Source organism: Acanthopagrus latus, chromosome 23 (assembly GCF_904848185.1).
Source record: "Acanthopagrus latus isolate v.2019 chromosome 23, fAcaLat1.1, whole genome shotgun sequence".
Lineage (NCBI taxonomy): Eukaryota > Metazoa > Chordata > Actinopteri > Spariformes > Sparidae > Acanthopagrus > Acanthopagrus latus.
The window spans coordinates 17,083,014-17,105,562 of NC_051061.1; the positions used below are offsets into that span (position 1 = coordinate 17,083,014).

General features: G+C 44.2%; 1 protein-coding gene and 1 non-coding gene across 4 annotated transcripts in view; one reads left to right on the forward strand and one right to left on the reverse strand.

The window, feature by feature from the left end:
• Positions 1-22,549, reverse strand: part of LOC119013883 (voltage-dependent L-type calcium channel subunit beta-1-like) — a 34,041-nt gene that overhangs the window by 5,103 nt on the left and 6,389 nt on the right. For 2 of the 3 annotated variants that reach the window (XM_037088773.1, XM_037088774.1), the window contains exons 2-8: positions 21,495-21,581; positions 8,616-8,735; positions 8,308-8,430; positions 7,651-7,787; positions 5,657-5,724; positions 4,033-4,193; positions 1-41 (exon numbers count right to left, since the gene is read on the reverse strand). The exon at positions 1-41 is cut by the window's left edge and continues 40 nt beyond it. In XM_037088773.1, the coding sequence (XP_036944668.1) occupies positions 1-41; positions 4,033-4,193; positions 5,657-5,724; positions 7,651-7,787; positions 8,308-8,430; positions 8,616-8,735; positions 21,495-21,581 (737 nt within the window). Of the gene's footprint in view, positions 42-3,580; positions 3,610-4,032; positions 4,194-5,656; positions 5,725-7,650; positions 7,788-8,307; positions 8,431-8,615; positions 8,736-21,494; positions 21,582-22,549 lie in introns of all 3 variants that reach the window. The other variant, XM_037088775.1, reaches the window with a different exon arrangement.
• trnac-gca lies at positions 22,164-22,235 on the forward strand. The gene has a single exon. It is a non-coding gene; the product is annotated as a tRNA-Cys (tRNA).

The window sequence follows — 22,549 nt, forward strand, 5'->3', positions numbered from 1 at the left end:
CTCATGGAGGGGACCACGTCATAGGGCGGGACATGCTCCATCTGAACCGGGAGGTGGGGGGGGGGGAATGTTCCCATCAGTTCAACAAATCTCACAGCAGACGTACAGTTACACATAAATCAATATCGGCTCAACACAGATGCCCTCTCTGCCCTCTGTGAGTGCTCAGATTGATGGATGGTGGGGTTTCAGACGCCCGGTCTCCATTCGTTTTATTGACCGCCTAAGAATGTTTTCGGAGGCAGGGATCAATTTCTTCAGTGAAAGCAGCCGCTTCTATTTCTTAGTCGGCTGTCTCACATAATTAAAGTGTCCATAATTAAACCAGACGCCGGGGTGTCAGGAGAGCTCTCGTGATTATACTGCTGCCCCAAGACAGACGTCGTACTTCACACTCCTCTCTTTTTTTTTTTTTTTTGTTGAGCATCAGCATTTGGTGCGAACTGTCGAGTTTTCGCTGCCAACAATTGTTGCCGTACAAGAAGAAGACACACTTTTTAGATTTGTGCTTCAGCTGCTACTTATTTTAAGAAACAGTTTCATCCCAAACCTTTATGTTAGGAAATCAAGAAGAAATAAATGTTTTCTTAATAAATCTCTGACAACACGACTAGGGGAACTTCACAAGACCCTTTTACATCACTGTTCCCGTCTGAATTTTACTCAGTGTATTTAAATTATCCCTCGATATGACGTCCAGGTATCAACGTAACATCAGCGTTTCACAATTATGCATCTGTTCTTTAACAGCCACATTAATAGTACAGTTTAGAGTGGATGTGCCCACTTTCTGCATGTGTTACGAGCATAAATACACATTTGCAGCTCATTTAGATCGAGTGACAGATGTTTTGTAACTGTATTTAAGCGTCGCTCTTAAATGTCAATATAGCCGATCTCACAGCACAGCTGTTGACTGCTGCTCAGCATATTTTGAGCCGTGTATACATTTCTTACTTGTTCTGTTGTCGGACAACAGAAAACAGATGTTTGAAAAGAAATACGTGCAGATTTGCATGCGACTAATACATCACATGTCCTCAGTATTTGGCGCAATGTAGCAGGAAATTACAGACATGGCAGATTCACACATATTGACGATCATGGAAGACATCAGCAATTATCACAGATTTTTAGAGGTGGCAAGGCAATACTAGTCGAGTGCATATAGGGCTATTTATGCAAACAGTAGAAAATCAATTTGGTATATTTAGAATCAAGATTATCACCTGGATTATTCATTTCCTCCATCTAAAGCACCCAACATTTGTGTTGCGTGTGGCGCATTTGCACAGGACAAGCAAAGTATTTGTTTTTACTGGTATTATCCCCAGATGTAATTACCATGTTAATACCATAGCCAACTCTGCACGAGTAGTATAGCCGATCTCATGTGCTAACTCATAACTCTTTAGTTGGCTGACAATGAAAAGCAGCTCCCAGAAATGCAGATTCTTGAAGGACTAACTGACCTCATCGTGTAATGAAATATGGGAGGTAATATGCAGTGGAGTTTTTATACTTTTACAAATTACAGCCATGGAAGATTCACACAGGATTAAGGTCAGCAGCAACCTTGGAAATTATTACAATTACGAGAGAACTCCAGGCGATGCCAGTCTCTTGCCAATACGGCTGCTTAGACTAAATATAGTGAAACGTCTGTGAGCGTTTTGTGTATTTAGAATCAGTTTTTCACCTGCATCTTTTAATTATTCTATAATTTTATCCTGTTTCTATAAACCTATACATACATTCAATGACATTAGGATGCTTTTCTGTATCTTAAAGCGCCCTATAGGCCCACATGCTGTAGTCTGTGTCTCTCCTCAAGCCATTTACACTTAAACCCGATGACCAACACTGAGACTTATACAGAACGCCCACACACGAGCACGATCCATATTGCGGCGCGTGAACTCTAAGCTTGTTTGTACATTATGAATCATGAATGATTCATCCATGAGGACGCCATAAGCATTTGTTATCTATAGAAACAGCCTTTTTCCTCAGTGAGAATGGGATGAAAACACTCACACGTCCTATATACTCCGACAACAGTGAAATTGGACGTTTCTTTTTTTTTCAGATTTATATTCTGAGCACGCCTCCTCCTCTGTGTGTGTGCCGTGCTGCTCTTCAGGCAGCAGATAGTGCTGGAGTGCCCTGCTCCACTACATTACGTTACATAAAGCAGAGCAACGGAAGCTCATTTCACCTCATTTGTATTCAGCGGAGCTAAAAATACATATTTTAAAAGTTTCCAAATGGCTCTTGTCTCTAAAAGGGCAGAGCGGGAGCACTGAGCATAACAATAGTGCTCATTGGTTTTGTATAACATGACCGCAGAGTACAATCGAGTGCGGTGAGTAACCGGGAGGGTGGCGTTCGTAATATAGATCTGGATGATAGTTCAATGTTATGGGTTATTTCCCCTCTATACAATAAGATTCTTCTACAATAGGCCACTAATATTTAGACACTGTGTCTCACAGTTGTTTATAATAAATGGAGCAGAGATACTTAACATCATCGACGAGTTTCCAGAGGAGGTCGCTGCGGCTACAGTGGAAATTATTATGGGTGATAACTAATAATAAGATCTGATGCACCTGTGGCTCTTTCAAGGCTTTCAACTACTTCCTCGCTAACATTACTGTTTGATATGGTTACAAAATATGAAGGCGTTAACTTAATCTAAAAACATCAACGCACATCTTGGACGCATTTATTTAAAGCTGGAGGTGAAACGCATAGTGTTAGCCAGGATGTAGCTGAATGCTAACAGTGGCTAAAAGGTCGTCAAATACGGACTGAGGTCCCTCTAGATTTTTCACTACCCATTGTCTTTTGAGTTGCTAATCAGTCAGGAAGTGATGAAGTGATAATGATTTGTCAGATTCATGCGTTTAAATGACATGCACCTAGAACAGAGGACATTTGTGCCTCCCGCCTCAGCGTGACGTCAGAGGGAGGGAGAGTGTTAATATGGACAGTGGCAGGAACACGAGTTGTACTTTTTAACGTTATTCGTCCTGTTTACATTCAATGAAAGATTATTAATGTCTGAATTAGCTTTAAAAGGAAGAATTTAAGGACTTGTTGGAAAATATTAAAAATGTTATTTGAATTTGTCTCAGTTGGTAATTTTAAACTTCTAAAATCTGACGTAAGGCTTTGATACTTGTTGTCCATATTTCTCACTTCCCCTAACATAACATGTCTCGCATCTGCAGCCTTGACGCATGATTCAAATTGTGCTGAAAAGCATAAAAGCAGCTGATCGCGGGCAACCGCCACTCAAATCATCCGTCATAAATGGAAATGAAAGCGTGTCAGGATGCGTTACTCTGACTAACAGGCTCTGGGATGAATCTGCACCTGCATCTGAGGGCTGACAGCCATGATGCAAGATCTAGGGGAAATGACACCGCCGTTTGCAAAGGGGCCTGTGGGTATTTTCAATTCGGAAGCATGACAATGCTGATTTCTTACCACGAGAGAAGGGAAAATGTCAGACAACAGTGGACGAGGAGTGAAAATGTTAGAAGTTAGTGTTGAGAACAAAAACACAACTCACCGACTTCTGTTTCTGTTTAGCCGGACCACCTACGGCATCATTCCACACACAAGCAAGAAGAGACACAAACAAAAAAAAGGCACAAAAACACAAGAGCACATTTAGTTATCGACAGGTTAGGATTAGACGGGGATTGGGAGAGGAGCTGCTCATTGATTGATTGATTACAGTTAAGATCACAAAGCGGCAGCAGCCATTTCAGAGTTAGTTCAACGCCGGTCCTGGCTGACAAGCACAGAGAAACAAACGTCCAAACATATCTCAGTGTAACCATCACGGCTGGAGCCTGAGGGGCCAAACGGTGTTAGATTCAGGAGCAGCGGGGACGGTTCAGTTAGTGAGAGACGGAGAAGGGAGGAAGACATTAGACCTCTCAGAGGAGTAGGGGACAAATGCGGGAGGGAGGCAGGGAGGGAGGAGGTGAGCGAGGTGTCCTGGGCCCCTAATGTTACCTTCTTAAAGAAGGGCAGTCGGTGGGTGTTGGCCTGAGGGGACGTGACGCTGCCTGACATGCCCTTGGAGGAGCGAGTGTCACCCTGGAACTCAGGGGGCTCCTCAGCATCCAGGTCGAGGGGGTCAACGTCAAAGGACACGTTGGACATGTCCACGTGAGCTGATGAAGGGGGGGGAGGGCGGGCGGTGAGGAGAGAAGACAAGAGAAAGAGAAAGGAGCCAGACAAGGCGAAAAAAAGAAGCGGGAGAAGAGCAAAAGCGGAAAAAAAGGGGGGAAGAGTAAATAGAAGACAGAATATGATAAAGAGGCATGAAGGAAATTGCAAAAGGTGGCATACACTGAGATCAGAAAAAAGGTGGCACAGCATGATTTAAAAAACTGGAAATAACACTGATAAGAGTTTGAAAAGGAACACGTCAGATTATGACGGAGCACAGGCACAGATGTGAGGTGTCATAACACGAAGGAGAGAATTAATTCAGTGTGACGAGGAGCAACAAAGGTTGAAGTGTGGATGAGGAGGAAAGTGGCTGATGGGAGAGAGGGAGTGAAGCTGAGGGTGGGGGGGGGGGGGCAGAGGGGTGATGGGATAAAGTGTGTCAGGATTATCATGGTGATGCAGGTGTGGTTGGTTACGGAGGGGCTGGGGGGGTCGGACGAGTCTGGTGGGTGTTTTCTTTGGTGATTTGGCGAAGTATCCTTTTCTCGCTTTCATGAGATCTGAGATGATTGACACCACAGTCAGTTAAATACACTGGAAGCAGAGGGGAGACAGCCAACATGCCTATAAGCATCACTAAAGCTCATTAATTAAAGGTCTGGTGTATCTACTGGCAAGAATTGATTTATCTATTCAGAATTATGTATCTATCAAACTACCCGATCGTGTTGCAAACCTGTGTTGTATAATGACAACTTGAACAAAAACCAAAGAGTTATATTAGGTATCTGGCACATGACGGCCTGTAAAACTGTAGGCTTTTGCGGATGTACCGTGTTAATTAATCAGCTTTAGCAGTGCTGGCAGGTGGATTTGTTACCTTTGGGTGCAGCTGGCTGTCTCCCCCTGGTTTTCACTTGTTGTGCTAAGCTACTGTGAGCTAACAGAAGGAGGCGGAGGCGAATAAGTGTATTCCGTTGCTCTCAGTCAGATGCGATATCTGTTATACACTTGCTGATCCCAGTTCAGTGGCGCTGCTCGATTAACACAAGTCAATCAGGGTTGTTTATTTTTCCCATGTTTGCACTTTCTTCTCTCCCGCTGTCTGTCTTGGATTATCGAGCAGCAGTCCTGTGTCTTCCTGGCGACGCGCGCACACACAAGTCAGACATACTTATCAAGTTTAATGAGCGCAGTCCGTCCTCGGCTCTATTTCAGGCCGGTCTTGTCTGCTAATGACAGACCTCCAAAGACATCTCTCACTTCGTGGAGCAATCCGCTGAGAGTCATCCGTGATTCATCATCATGCCTGACTAACCAGCCAATTAAAATCTTCATCTAAATATCAGCCGCCTGTCTCATCTCGCTCGGTCAGGATCACACACACGCACCCACACACACACACACGCGCGCAAACAAATCAGTATTTTGCCAGTTGACTGGGAGACCCCGTTGACCTCACCTGTGCCAGGTGGAGTGGGCCTGCGCGTTCCCGTGGCAACATCCAGACTGGAACTGCCTCCAGATTTACTGTAATGAGAAGAACAGTTTGTTTTAAAAAGGACCATTAATGGTTACTCTGGGAGTTTACTGAAGGGGAAGGGAACAAAACTCAGCCAGGCAAATGCGCAAGTGGTCATTATCTAAGGAATATAGATCTGGAACGTACGTATCACCATGGATGAAATCTGTGGGGGTATGATGACATTAAATGGCTGAAACCTGCAGTCAATCAGAGGTTCAAAGTTGTGTTTTTGCAGTAGCAACATTATGAACTCAAGAGTATGGCACTGTGTGATCTATATACTGAATGTAAAGGACACATGTTCCGCTCATTTCCAGGTTTATAAATGTATTTTGGGTTATTACTAGAATAAGTTTACAAACAATACACATCAGTTTTCTCATACTGTGCAGTGCAGCGGCATTGTATCCCCCCTCTGTCTGAGACGCTCTGGTTCAGCGCCTGTCGCTTTAAGGCCCCTCCTCCAGAATGCCCAGTCTGCTCTAACTGGTTAGCTCACACACGCCTGAGCCAGAACCCCTCACTGTGCCACCGCTCGGCTCTGTAGCGTTTTCACCTTGCAGTAAACTTCACCTCTGCTGTGATTCTAGGCATAAATCATGCAAATGTGACACACGGTGATGTAGGGTGATGTCACAAAGTCACAGAATTAAAGGCGGGACCACTGACAGTGGCGTTTCAGGAGCTATGTTTTCAGTGGGAGAGATTAGCACCCGTTGGCTTTTTAACTTGACCTTTTAAACACACGACAACCCTCTGTATCTAACACGCTGGAGAAGAGGAGAGCGTCTGGACAGGAATAAAAGACTTTGCACTGTACGTCATGACAGCTGCTTGAGTTATTAACATCGTGTTTTGTTTGAGGGTAAAAACACAAAGCTTTGTTGCCAAAAAACTTTGCAAAGCATCTGTCTGTTTAAACTAACACTGTTATTGCACACTGATAAACCAAAGATGGAAATGTTAGAGGTTAGTTAGATGCATTTCTGAGTAATGTCCAGGCTCTGTTTGGGTAACTGGGCTTGTGCTGAGAATCTGCTCTGGTTGTTCTCCAGACCACAACGTGTGGTGTCGAAGTTGTTTGGCAATTCATTTAGGTTTTAGTTGTTCTTGTCTTTGATGTACAGTTTTGTGTCATTAGTGGTTGGAGGGGCCTCCTGATATTTTTTGCCTTTGTCCCCAACAGACCACAGAATCAGTAGAATATATATGGTCTGGAATAAATAAAAATGTGAACCTGAATCTTATTCAAATTATTGCTTGGTGACAGACAGGGAATACAATTTGTACAAAGTGCTCAAAATCATCTTTTTAATCATATCTACTCGACCAAAATAGCAGTTAAACTAGGAGCACCAGCTATACTTTATGCTGTTAGCTTTCTGTTTCTTAAGTTTTGTCCTGCAAGAGGATACCGACCATTTGTAGCAGTGTATGAATATATATATATTTATGGCAAAGTGGCTGTTTTGACTTCTTGCTAACTAAAACTGAAGGGAAAAATTACTAAAGAGAGCAAATTAGCTGCTGATTATGTGCAGAATTTCTTTTAAGTAATCAAGAAAGTATGTGATAAAAATACTACATAGTATCAAGAGTTCCTGCACTGCAAAATGTACTTTAAACAATACAATATATACTCTAATCGTACTGTTTATTGCGGTATTGATTCTTTGATTCAATCATCGACACGAACAGATCCGTGTTATCCTGTTTTTTCTCTATCCTTGACTACAGAGACCTTTATATACACACTGTTGTTACGCAGAGGAATACATGACTCACCACAGTGTTTTTGTCTATTTCAGGAAGTTTTACATTGCCTGGTGGGTGAAGTGTGACTCAGGTCTGACCTGCTTTATGAAAGTGGGGTCGTTGGTTGTGATGCTGATAGTGTAGAGAGGGTTTTTTTTGTCTTTTTTAATGGCTACCTGGAGCTGAGTCGGTTCTGTCTCATCCTCTGCTCCTGCAGCAGGCGGGTGTTCTCCAGTTTGACCGGGCTGGGGATGAAGCCCACCTCACAGCCCTCCTTCACCAGACGTCCGATCCACCAGTCGTTGTTGTACTTCTGCATACAGACCGGCATCACCGTTTCATCAACATGTGTCCACTCCAAACATGCGACTGATTTACTTCCCAAGTTCTTGCTGATATTAAGAATTAATGGACTGTATCTTTAAGCCCCGTTTTCTCCAGAGATAACTGTCATGCCTAAAAAGTACATTAGAGTGCTCCGAATGACTGAAACCCGGAGAGTTTTGTTAATTTATTTTTTTCCATGTTTTCTTCTATATTTGGAGCACTCAGATGTGCTCTCACTGCAGCTCGTGTTAGTGCAAACTCCCACTCATGGCCTGAGTGTGGTTTAGACAGAAGGAGACAGTGTAATGAGTTGCAATAAAACATGATCTCTCTCATCACTGCCAATTGTTTGAAGGGGCCAATCTCCCTTTTTTTTTTGTCCTCCCTACACCATCCAGGAGCCAGTAAATCTGTTTACTACGTGAAGTGATTCACCTTTACTTGAGGTTTTAAACTACAGAAACCATTCTCTAAATCCCTGCTTGGAAAAAAAATATTTTACTCACCTCTTTAATGTGCAAGAAGTCTTTGGCTTCGAAGGATATGGCCATGCCCTGCACGGGAACGTCATCGCTGGGGCCGGGGTTGTAACCCACATTTGTCCGCACAGCAAACGCCACTGGTTTGGTCTGCAGCAGAAAAGACATTAGTACACAAGACGGCGCCTCGTCACAAACGCTTAACACAAGAGTTTGGCGTTCCCCTTGACACTGATGATGAGGTCTGTTGGTGTCAAATGAAGCTCACGCAACAACGATGACTATTAAACCAACATCGTGCTTAGCGGACCGAGATGCAACAGCGGATGTCTGACCTTTGCTTTCTCGAGTGTGGCGAGGGCCTGCCTGTCGGCCTCCTTCCTCAGAGCCTCAGGGTCCTCCTCCAGGGACACGTCTGAGTCCGACGGCCGGCTGGTGTAGGAGTCTGCAGAGCCCTGAAACGCACGATGAGTTTATATGAAGCGTGCAGTGCAACACATGTACCCAAATCAACCTTTGAAGGGAGCAAAAACATGTTTGTGTCTTCACGGAAAACCTTCATATTCGTCTTTATGTATTACTGATGTTCTCCTGCTCCCTTTACGTCTTGCTCCACATTCACCGGTCCTAAGCGCGAAGGTTGCGGCTGTGCCTCTGCGGTCAAAATGTCAAGACCGCCTTGAGAAAAGTGTAACCTACATGGACACAAAGGGGGCCCCGGCGCTCGCATGAAAGCTGACTCTGTGTAATACGAGGTGAAGAGGATGCATAACAACGGGCCCGACATTTCAGCTGCGGCGAGGGCGAGGTGTCGAGTCTTTTCACGCAGGTACAACACATTCGGTGCGTGGGTGTGTCAAGTGGAGACGGAAAGATGTAGAGCGATAAGAAAAAAAATACATAAAAAAAAAGGCCTGAGGACTGTTTATAATATTAGGGCGGGATATAAATTTCACATGAAGTGGCTGCAGTTTCCAACACATCCAGCACTCATACACTGTAACCTGACTCTCTGCAGCTGACCCCCATCCAGACACCCATACCACAATAAAAACCTGAGCCTCCAGCGGGCCCGCGGCGCCGGCCCACTGTACTGTTCAGCAGAGCGGAGCAGTGAGGGAGGCGTCCTGAACTTCTGAAATGTTTGAGTGCTCAACTTATATAACAAACCCACTTGTTCTCTTCTTGCTTGCTTGCTGTTTTTTCTTTCTTTCTTTCTTTCTTTTTTTTTTTTAGCTGACAGGCTGCCTGGCGCTTTGTAGGAGGTGCTGACAAGAATGCGGACAGCTGAATGTGCCAGGCAGAAGAAGTGAGTCACTAGGTGTGGGCTTTTTAAAATAGAGGTGAGAATGCGCAAAGATGACATACAGCCATATGTAATGATGATGAAAAACTCCCGGCACATGTGTAGTCAGGGAACACAAGCGAGTCAGCGAGTACAACAGATATCTCTAGACTGGTATTTGATTATTGAGATTATTTGATACTGGTGCCAACCAGGGATACAAGGCATCATATTCGGATTATTTGACTGATTTTGGCATGAAATAGATTAGTGGGACCGATCAATTTTGCCTCACAACATTGATTAGAACTGAAATAGCAATTAAAATTATGATGATGTCACATTTTGTGGAGTCTGAACCAAAAAACATTTTTGTTTTTTTTACATACTTTTATCAAAAAATCTGCGGGTTCTGTGAATGGGATATTGCACTTGGTCATATTGAGATTTCAATAATATTGTGACTTCAGACTAAACATTTTTGTTTGTTTGGGGAAAAAAATGGTTTTAACCCTTCGTTCTCATTTCAATAACAGTACAGTGCAATAAACCCTTAGAATATATTAAGGTGTTGCGATATTGCAAAAGAAAAAAAATCATCATTATCAGTTTCAACGAACGTTAAAGTATGAAAAATAGATGTTTTTGATGGACACATGCTTAATTATAATAAAAATGTACTGACATAAACTTGAAATACATATATTTTGAACAATAATACATCATAATTAACGCCATATATATACAAATGTACACAATATATTACCCATCAATTGACGACTCCAGACGCTGGAGGCTACATTAGCAGCTACCAGCATAATCACGCTGTGATCCTTATTATTCCAAAATGTCAAACCTCAAACACTTAATGAGGGATCATTTATCTGCTCGTATAAACATGCCACACATGAAAACGTACAGCGGCACGTGTTGTTCTCCCGCCTCTATTTTGTTGATATATGCAAGGACGCTGCACTGCTGAGGGTTCAGGTGTGTGATGAGGGGGCTTTATGCAACTTTTTTTTTTTTTTTTTTAAGTTTTGGCAGTCAGGAGTTGGACAATTTTAACCTGATAAATTAACCTCCAACTTTGATTGGAAGCATGAAGCAGCATGAATCTTGGACCTAATGGTAGGCAGACCAGTTGCATTGAGGGTAATGTAGGCGCCGGGTTTTGACAAGCAAGAATTCGTAGTGGTAGAAAGTTATATCTATTTTGTTTTTCACTGTTCAATGTTTTTAATTTTAAATAAAAGCAATCTGCCCGTTCTGAAACGAAGCTGGTGACCTTGTGGTTGAGATGCACTGCATCCCTGGTTTGATTGTGGCAGGTCACACCCTTCTCTCTCTCTCTCTCTCGCCTTGTCTCCTGCCACCATCAAATCAATATTCTTTGTGGCATTCCTCAAACACAAACCTTTATCGTAGAGAACAAACAGCTGAGTGAACCTGACGGTCTAAATATATCTAGGGAGAAAAACCTGTTCATATGTGTTCGAGTGGAGCATCTGTGTGCTGTGTTGACATGTTTGCACGCGCATGTATGTGTGATTAACGCTCCTCCACGCCTTTGATTACCGTCCATGCTGTCTATGATTTGAAATGAGAGGACAAACACAAATGTTGATTCTAGCTCGGCCACCTGTCGCATCGAGGTCCTCTGTGACTTGGCAACAGCCCACCGAATGTAGACACTCCCTGTTGCCATAGCTACTCGTTGCGTCCTCGGGCATCCACAAGCCATCCCGACTTCCTGTTTCATTTACGCGAACGCAAAAAAAAAAAAAATTGCAGCGGTGCGCCCGCTTCCCACTCGAGTAGGAGGAATGATTCTGCGAGTGGCATGCGGCATCTAATGAGCACAATAACAACCGCCCCCACTCACCGGCTCTGAGTCATCTTCTAAACCATACAGGTGCATCCCAACATCGAGCGCCGACTAAGTGAAGGTTAACCTTGACGGGAACCCATGGGGACGAAAAACACACCAAAAAAAATGACATCTGGAGCTGCCTGGGACCGAGCGGCTCGCTGCAACAGGTCGGTGATGCAGCAAAATGTAAAGCGAGAAAGAGTGGGAGGGTGGGTGATGACTCTGAGTCAATCACCCAGTTGATTCACGTCACTAACAACCAGCGGGGGGGGGGAAAAACAGGAAGTCACAGAAGGAGGAACGGGACGGATTCATGAGACTGACCAATGACCTCCCTGCGGCTCGACACACACATTCCCGCCACCTTTTCTTCTTCAGTGTCTCTAATTTAGCTCCTTGCTTCACTTCACATGCAGCCCCCTGTTCAAAATAGCTCGGGGCCACCTGACAGCAGAGCTGCATTCCTATTGGTGGTGTCAGACGAGAGACCCGGCAGTGTCATAGTAACCGTCTCTGCAGCTTGTTACAGGCAGCTGCATGAGGAGGGAGATAGAAAATAAAAGATATGGGAATCGATAGCAAATAAAATACCCTGAGGGAAGAACAGCGGCGGGAGAAACTGCATGAAAGCTTTTCAACAGGTGATCAATGAGGTATTTTCTCCCGCTGCGAGGCCGTCGCCCGGTCAGTTACATGCTGGGGGACATCATAGTGACACGTATGGGGGAGAAAAAAATCATGTTTGTGCTGAGGAAACTGAAACTTTTATACGTCCCTTTCACAGATGACAGAAGGCAAGGAGCACGAGGTGAGGCTCTGCAAATATCCAGAAAATGAACAGGCTGCGTTTTCTCAGCACACTGGCTGCCACCGTGATGAATTTACACCTCCTTAGCACTGGTATTGAATAAATGGAGAGAGGAGAAAAAAAAAGGGAGCCACAGAGAGAGCGGGGGGGTAATGGAATAAGGAGCGAGGGCGGACCGGGAAAAGACAAGTGCTTTGAATAATGAGGGTTGAAAAGAGTCACCCTGCAGCAGGGAAATGAGCTAACATTGTTTCTTGTGATGCAACGGCAGATTTTTGCAAATGGCATCGAGAACAAGGGGAAGTTGGTGGAGCAGATTTGCTTTCCGGAGCATGAAAGTTTGACTATTTCCAGCTTTTCCAAATCTTCTAAATTATCACCCCCGTGTCGTCTCACTTTTAAGGACAAACGAAAGGGGAAGGGGTAGAAGAAAGCAACAGTAACACCGCAGCAGGTGTTCTCAGACTTCACATCGTATGACTAACATGAGAAGATGACAGAGAAGTGAGAATATTAAATATCCTTTTCCTTTTCTCTGAGTCTCCTCGGAGCCTCAGTCAACAAACCGGCGAGGAGGGAGGACACAGCGTTAGCAGTCGAGCCTCAGCCGCGCTGAGTATTCTCATCACATCCAGAGACAGATTAGCTCGGTGAAAACAGGTATGGGTGGAGAAAGAAAAGTGGAATGAAAAGGGGGAAGAAAAAAGGGGAAAAGATGTTGAACAGAGCTGGCAGATCTAGAAACCGAGGAATCACAAAGGACAGATTTCCTGTCTGAAGCTCACGGCCGGCGGCTGTAAATGGCCATATTCTTCTTTCCTGTCACTGCAGCGTCATGGCAACCAGCTGGCCGCCGTGGCAATGACTAGAAAGATGAGTCACGGGCTGAACTCGACAGAAATCCCCGTTTTCACAGACAAGCAGCCGAGGAACTCCGATAACAAACGCCAACAGGTGGAAAAATACAATTACAGGAATCAGTGCTGAGCGATCAATATCAGATTATTTAAAAGAGTATTGTTCAGCACGATCGCGGCTGCTGGGTGTTGTTTGAAATGTTTTCATGGTAATATTAAACATCACACCAACAACAGTGATATTTTCTCAGGATCTTATTTGCGGGATAAGAACATCTTCTTCGTGCAAAACCTTTTGTTTAATAATAAAAAAACCTTCTCAATTGAGCTGTGATTTAATGTTCTATAAGCACAAATGAAGAAAATATACCATCGTCATCGTTTTGGTCAAATCTGATATCCATTCAAAGGAAAAAAAAGAATCTGGCCACATGTTAATTGCCAACTTCTGATATTCAATTTAAATTAATAACAAAAATTGAATTCTGTGGTTTTGTTTCGGCTGAAAATACCCAGCCTCCCGCTCACGATTATTTTCATTATCAATTCATCTGGCTCATAAAATAAGATACTATATTAATCCTGAGGGAAATTTGTGCCAGAGATTGCTCTTATTAAAATTAAAGTAAAGATATAAATGACTCTTACTTCTCTGTTGAACAGGAAATCCATAAAAAAAGTATATAAATATAGAAAAAAGTAATAAAAGACACAAGATTTTCTGTCTTGTTTTTTAAGAGAGTGAACGATTAAACAGACTATCTAAAAATAGCAGCCGTAATAAGAAGTAATATAATTCATGATCAAGGCAGCAAACAGTGTTCAGTTGTCTGTCATCAAGTCAGATACGAGAAACTTCGACGGCTCATTTAGTCGATTTTGGGCCACAGAATTGTGTAAAACAACGGTCTGATAATATCACGTCATCACCACTGCTGAACCAACAAGTAGATAAATCACCGCTCAATTGACAGTTTTGATTTATTGCCTTGATTCAAGGCAATAAATCAAACAAGCATCAAAATAAATTGACTGATTCAAGCTGGTCAAATGTGATGATTTGCTGCTTTTCTTCATTATTTTGAATATTTAGGGGTTTTCAGCTGTTTGGAAGTTGAAGGCATCAGTTTGGACTCTGGGGACATTTTAATGGAGACTTTTAGTGCGATTTTAAAGGCTGAATGATAAACATGATCGAACATAACTGACAGATTTATCGCTCTGAAAAATAACTGTTGATCACAGCAGCAATAGGAAAGTGAAATTGATGATCAGTGCAGCAGAACTGTTCACCTGTTGATCAAGAGAGAACAGTTTTGTTCATTTCTGATGAATAACAGCATCACAGAGTCATATCATCACACCTGCTAAACTACGTAAAAGGTTAATCAATGAAAAATCAACAGTTTTGATAATAGATTGGTCAATCGAGGCAATATATCAAACAGAAAGCACAAGATCTACTGATTCGAACTCTTCTAATGTAAGGATTTGCTGCTTTTCTCTGTTCTGTGTAATAAAAAAAACGGAACATCTCTGAGTGATCAACACTAAGTTTGGAATCTGAAGACACCAACTTGTAATTCTTTGGCGATGTTTTAGTCAAAAGAAAACAAGTCAAACTATTTCTACCTGCAGCCCAAATCATCAAGACTACAATTACACTCAAAGTAAAATACACATGCTGAATCGACTCCAAGCTCCACATGCAATGATTGCAGAAAGTGTGGAACAACAGTAGGAACCAGCAAAAAAACCCAGATCCGGACCAGGCCTGTGTGGGACAGGGGGACAGCAGTGACAGAAGCCCCCCCTGAAATGGCCACAGCGCTGGGACAGGCCGAGCACGGTGGCACTGGAGGTCTAATTAAAAACACAGCGCCTTTCCAGCAGCTGCGGCCCGGCCCAAAATGGAACTGCGCTCAGGAGAGGGGGAGCGAAGAAAGACCAGACTGTATCATCCTGTCACGTCTCAGGGCAAAAGTGCCTGCTGAACTTTCAAAAAAACTCAATCCGGAAAAAAACTCACACCATCCACTGCAGCAAACAAACAAAAAAAAGGCTTGAGAAGGCTCCTTCTTACCATGACGGGCCTTTGGATCCTCTCAGTCCTCTCCATACCTCGTTTGCCACGCTCGCCACACCACGGCAAACCAAGGGGGGCAACACCAGAGTCCACAGAGTTATGTGTGTGTGTGTGTGTGTGTGTGTGTGTGTGTGTGAGGGACAGAGAGAGAGAGAGAGAGAGAGAGAGAGAGAGAGAGAAAGAGAGAGAGAGAGAGAGAGAGAGAGAGAGGGGCAACTAGTGTCCGCCTGCTAGTTTGACAAGTGCAGAAGTGTTCGTGTGTGTGTGTGTGTGTGTGTGTCTGTGTGTGTGTGTGTCTGTGTGCGTGACAGCAGAGAAAGCCAGAAATGAGTGTATCCGTATGTGTGAAACCAGGAGAGCTGCTCTCTTAGTCTCGAACCCCTTCAACCACACACACACACACACACACACACACACGCCCACCTCCAACCCCCCCAAAAAACCTCCACAACCCAGAGGAACGTGAACCCTGTGTAGAGGAAGGGAGCCGGAGCTGGCCGGGGGGTCGGGTTGCAGGACTTGTGCTACATTTGCAAAGTGGGGAAATATATTTAGCCACGGCCGGGCAGAAACAGGGACATGAACGCACCGAGACCCAGAAGGAGGCTTGGTATGCAGCCGTCAGCCATTCAATGCCCCGGCTGACGTGGGAGAGGGGCCGTGGCAGTGCCCAGGGAAACCCCCCCTCCTGTCTTTCAGTCTTTGCTGCGCTCCTCTCGGCCTGATCTCATTCTCTCTCTCTCCCTGTATCTTTTGTCTCGGAACCAGACGAAGGATTAATATGGATATGAGGGGAGGGAGAGAAAAAAGAGTCTGTGGCTCAGTGATCGGCGCAGTGACACTTTGAAGCAACTGGCGCTTGGCGATTGAAGCCTTCAAAGTACCTGCTGTGCAGTTCCCCGCCCAGGATCCCCAACGAGGTGTCTGCTCCACAAACACACAACCTGCGCTCACTTCACAAAACATCACCCGTGGACATGAAGCGTGTAGTCTGGAATTAAAAGGCTAAAAGAGGCAGATAGGTGTGGTTGAAGGCTTCCACGGCGCCCACTAGAGGGCGACCTCTGACACAATGCCAGGGGCTTCACCATTGCTACACATCCAAGCGCCTCTTCCACTTCTCCTGTTAGCAGCTGATGACGACACAGTCAGCTGGACAGGGCGTAAAAAATGGGCCCACCGGTTGGCTGATCCAGACACAGCAGCAGCAACTGGTCCTCTGCTGGGAGTTATATGTCAGGACTGATGGGAGGACAGCTCATCTCCCCGCAGGAGCTAAAACCCTCGAACCCTCTCACATATGGCAGCCGAGAAAGACCTGATCTCGTCTTCATTAGGCGTCCGCTAAAGTATACATGTGGATAAAATCTGGCTAAAAGTATTTGAACACCTCATGTGACCCGACTGATTTCTTTAAGAATAAGGCCCTGTGCACACGTAAACGACGTTTCAGGTCACTGCAAACTGAGCTTTTGGAAAACTTATCTTATACATTAGATATTCTGAATTCGATTGGATTGGATTGTCTCCTTTGTTCGGCAGGCTTCTGATTGGCCACCATGGCCTTACGGTGGAGGTTATACCACCACCTGTTGCTCTGCCGTTTTCATAACCGTTGGTGTTGGTTGGAATTTTTTTGAAACCGGAGGAGGGAAAAAATACCCGTGTACGTGTGGACTGGGTCTGAAAGGTATGAACAGGTTCTCCAGAGGTTGATCGGTGCATCGCCTCGTCTGGCCACCATCACAAAGACTTTATCACAAAATGACAAAGATTTTTGCATTTTTACAAGGATGATAATCAGCTGGAATTGTGGTCAATGCTTTAGGCATTGTGGATGCTACTCCGTCTTTAATGGTTCTTTTCCTCTTTTAAATTAAGAGTGCAGATTATTTTTGGTATCCCACAATCCACTCTGCACCGGGCAGTTCTTTAATGGAACAGCGAGGTGATTCTCATCGACTGGAAATATCATGAGATGATGTCATTTTTGTCAGGAAATGGTGATTATTGAGTTACTGGTAAGTACATTACATTAAGTTGCTCTAAATTATTGGCAGCCATGAATAAAAACAGTTTGTTCTTGTTATTTCAGAAGAATGGAAGTTACGTTACGTTGCATGATTACATTTGTCCATCAGGTTTTGGTGAAGTTTTAAAGATACAGATTTACTTGTTGGTGATTAACTTGGATGTTATAAATGTAATGTTCGTTTTAGTGCAGTTTTCTGACAGGTCTTCTGAAGAACCCTTTGTGGTCCTCATCCTTTAGAGAGAGCAGCCACTGGCCTGTTTCTGACACGATTAGATCATAGTGCCACAATGCTGTGTGAGAGCACGTGTGTTTTACAGTTGCTAATGATGCAAAATATTTAAAAGAACAGCTCAAAATTCATAATTTGAGCTAAAAAAAAGATGTGTTTCTCCTGGAACAGCAGCAGACATGTTCCCTGGTTTGCAGACGAGCAGCAGCAGCAGACAGACTCTGTCTTTGCACACCTGAGGACGGAGTGTGTTTTTGTTGAACTCGGTACACAAAACCAGCACACTGCACAAACACGTAGGCTGCGCCCACACACACACACTCACGCTCACTCACTCACGCACACACACAAACACAAACCCATCTAAACATCCTCTCCTTCGTCTCTCCATCCCACTGCGCCGGCACACGGAGGGAGATTCAGTGGCCCGGTTGCCATGGAAACCGGGCCGAGTGTACCAACCAGCTCTACCGTTGGCTGATTGTGGCTCTCATGTATTTGTGTGTGTGTGTGTGTGTGGGGAGTGAGTGTGCACTTGCGTAGGTGTGTGTGAGACTGTAAAGCCTATACAGGGCTCCGCTTTGAGTTGTTGAAGGGGGGGGAGGCAAAAAATAGGCTATACGTGGAAAAAGCCTATTGAGCGGCGCCGTGCTTTGTCTCCTGCGATTAAAGCCACAATCTCGGTCTTGACTCGCAGGAACACGCGTCGATACTTCAAATGCGATAAACGGCCGGGCTGCTAAATGAATCTCTGGGATTACGCGCAGCATTTCAGCCGTTTTAAAATCCCTCCGCTGCCAGCCTTGATGAGCGAAACGCGCTAGCATGAGACAGGGGAAGGGCATTTATCTCAGGAAGTGTTAAATCATCCTTACTACGGCTAATGAGTTTCTTATGCAGCATGAGCGATTATGAATCGTGCCTGACCTGCAGGCCCCGGTGCACGTGGTCTGTCAGCGAGCGAGTTGCGGAGCTAATGAAGGACAAGGCAGCGGGGAAGGGTGATGTGTGTAGGCGAGGATGCAGCTAACCTTTAGAAACCACAGGAGGGTTCAGCTCCCTGTGTTCACCAACAGCCATGTTTTTTTTTTGTGTGTGTTTTTTTTTTTTTTTTTTCTTTTTTTCCAAGGCAACGCCACTGCCGAACAGGTAAATGTCATTCAGCACGGGGCAAATCATTTCCCCTCGCTGATGAAGAGGTCAGATGGATGAAGGAGGGGGGACTCATTTAGCTGTCGCACAGCGTGGCTTTGCGAAATGTCATGTCCAGACAGGACCGCCAGCGCGCAATACCTTAACCCCGCCTTCGAAAAACTCCCTGAGGAGATGACGCGCTCCTGTTGGGTTCCTGGATTCCTGACCTGATCCCAGCTGGAACGGCTGACGGAACCAATCAATGCACCTGCCTCTGCAGACGGGCGGAGTCAGGGTCAAGAGATGAGCAGTGTGGGGGCGAGTCTAACACCTGGGGACTAATAATCATAATCAGAGGCCTGGAGGAACCTCTGCTCTGATGCTGTGACAATAAAGCGGCGTGTAGCTGCAGTCACAGGGGTGTTAACATTGTATCAGAGAAGATAACAGAGCCAATCCGACGTGTGAGATACTGAACATTATGTGGACTGTCTGTAACCAACGCACAGGTGAAGGGGGGATGATACGCCTTGTTGAAAGGTGAGATAATAAAGGACTTAAGTTTTTCCCAGTCAATCGGAAAACAGACCTGCAGCACGGTAGATAAGCTGAAGTGAAAAGGCGATGTGGAAATAACAGACTGAGAGATCAATTTTACCCTCCAGAAAGTTTTTTAAGATTATCTTAGTTATTTCAGCCACCTCCCGTCTGACTTTTCGGCTCTGCACTTATAATTATAAACCATTACGCTTGCTCTCGGAGGTCATGTCACATTAATTACACGAATAATGCAGATCATGTAGGAGAAAGACTCTCAGGCTAACGATTCCTGAAAAACCAAGAAATGTTTAGGGGCTAAGAATCTAATTAGGCCGATTTTAATCTCTTGGAATGAGGAAATATTAAAGGATTAACACGTAACACGGAGAAATATAATTTAACATGCTAAACCTGTTAAAGTAACATTTTAACTGTAATCACGTGTTGTTTCTCGCTCATTAGAGTAATGTTTGTAGGCAGGACCGCAAAGAACATTTGCAACAGAAGATAAAACAAGTCATTGATTAATAGATGGACATAAAAGTTGAATGTTTGCAGGTTCCAAGTCTCAAATGTGAGAATTTACAGTTTTCTTCAAATGTGCTTGTAAAATAACTCCAGCTTTCAGAATATATAAGATTGGGCTGTGTGAAGTTTTAACAGCACATTTTTTTTTTCTGCACCAACCAAATAATTCGGGGTCAAAGTGTTTAAATAACCTCTCACACTGGAGCGTGAAGGAGATGTCTGTCAGAATTTAGAGACATTCCTCGTTCTCTCGTGTGGCACGACGTCTTCAAAGATGACATCTCAAGAATACTCTGAGTAAGTGCCGGAGCGACGAGTGTTTATGAAACCCAACCGAGTTTAAAATTTTTTGTCATGAGCTGGAGAGCGAGGTCACATCTGGTGTTGTGATCTTCTCTCGGGGCAGAACTACAGACTGTTGGAGAAGGTGACAATCGCAGGGACTGCATCTCTCCAGGGGAGCGACTGATGGTCACTTGATGGTGAGCAGAAACTAGACTCATTTAAACAGTTTAATATTCAATAAATATGAGCCACGATTTTCGCAGGAATTATCCCGTGTTGAGTCATAATTTTCATTTGCAGTGATAAAACTATTAAAATCATCATGATGTGACATTTGTTGGGGTCTACAGCAAACAAACGTGTCTTCTTGTGTCTGTTATTTGTATCTATCACACATATATTGTTCATTTTATGATTCCCTGTGTAGAACTAATCAGGCCACAGTCCGAATGTGGACCACACTGGCACGTAGGCATTATGGATGAGGTTACCGCTAACGCCAGGCCTGTGAGAGCTGTGTTGCCATGGATACTGTCTGGGTAATTGTCAGTTTGAGAGCGTGGCACGCCGACTAAACTTCATCAGAACTTGGACAGAAAAAAAAGACTGAACATGTTGAATGTGACCAGAAGAGGATGGACGCGCACGGCATACCAAAAACTAATCTGTTCATCCGTGTTTGTTGACAAAATGTTTGACCGGATCGCGACGAGCTTAATCAATCAGGGAAACGTTTGGCTGGTGATTATTGTCGTGAGTCATTCACTACTTGTTTGGTTTGATAAATAACCGGAGTCAAAGTGCCTTGAATGTCTTCAGCGCCGCCTGCGTCGCTGTGAAACTGTGAAAAGGAATAACTGTAAATGATTGCTTTCGGGTCGATCAGCTCATCGATTGAGCACCTTATCGTACTTACTGGTTATAACATGCTATATTTATTTTTGTTGTTTGGTGATATTGTGTGTTAAATATGTTTCTTACTGCTGCACAACAAAATTGCATCTCACAAATAAAGTTTGTCTGGACAAATAAAAAGTCACAAATGATAATCGCGCTATGTTTTCAGGGAGAGTCTGTCTTTAAAGCTTTAAAGCTGTCTTTAAAGCAGGAATAGGTGGTTATTGAGTCAAAGGTGTAATATGAAGGCGATGATTCATAATTTTGGCAGCATAGAAGAAAAACTGTTACAGTTACTGGACGTTACAGAGAAGAGAAAGTCATTATAATAACTCATGTAATAAGACTTATCTCTACTTATTTATCAGGTTTCAGCAAAGTTTTAAAGATTAATCTTGCATCCAGAGGAACACTCGCTCATTGGTGATTAACTGAATAAAAAAAAAAAAAAAAAAAAAAAAGTAAAAAATAGTAATTAAACTCCACCTTCAGGGAGATAAACAGAAGCGGCTACATTCCCAGTACTGGGCGTCCCCACTTTGTCTCCATTAAACTTTCAAATGATTCTTCATTAAGTACAACGAGTGGAAAGCTGAGACCTGCGTCTGGCGTGACTTGGATTAGTCTGGGGGAAGGATTAAAAGTGTGAAATGTTACCTGTCGGACGAAGCTGTTCGAGGTGGTGTCAGAGGAGGTGCTTCCGTCCGAGCGCTTAAACCGGCTCTTCCTCTTGGCGTACTTTCCCTGAGAACGGCGAGGTCGGAGGTGCAGGGGAGAGGACGGGGGGGGAGGGAGGGATGTGGGAAGGGAAAGGGAGAGAAGACACAGAGAAAGTTTAATTGCGTTGCTCCATGATAACTTATCCTGACATGTCCTGTAGAAAACCTTGTTTCTAGGGAGCATGGCAGCCATTAACATTTGGCACGGCGTTTTGTAAAAAGCCTCTGAATATGATCAGGCAGTCAGATAGAAGCGGCGATAAAGAGCCTCGGACTGGAGAGGAAGTCGAGCAGCGCGTCCACCAACAACCTTCATTACTCGTCATTTTTCATGTTCGGATGCAAACCGGGGACCTCGTAATCTGATTGGCGGACCCCTGGCAAATGGCCCATCCGGGTTGGGCTGAGGCCACACATCGCATTATGAGCCCACCCTGCCCGCATCGCCATGGTTACGCAATGCTGACTAATCGCATTTGTCGGCAATCAGAGGAGAGACTGTGGCTGTTGTTCCTCCAGCGTGAAAAGAATGAAGAAAGAAAAGTGTAGATTAAGAAGAGAAACACACAGAAGACAGACCTGTATATTCAAAGCACCTCTCACCACAGGGGGTATAGCTCAGTGGTAGAGCATTTGACTGCAGATCAAGAGGTCTCCGGTTCAAATCCGGATGCCCCCTGGCTTTTTGTTCAGTCACGTCTCATGTTTAATTTTAACATAATGTGTCTTTGCTTCCCATCTTCCAAATAGCCACCACTTCCTCCCCAAAATGTATTTTCACTATCGATTCATCTGCTTACTTAGTCGGTAACGATGTGAAGCAATGTCTTTAAATCGCTTACAGCCCAGAAGCTAAAGATATTCAATTTACAGAGATATGAGACAAAAAAAGCAGATTGAGAGGAAGAAGATCGGCACAAGATGTTCCTTGACAAATGACTTAAACGAGTGAACGATAACTACTTTTGTTTTGGCAGTGACTATGCTCAAGTG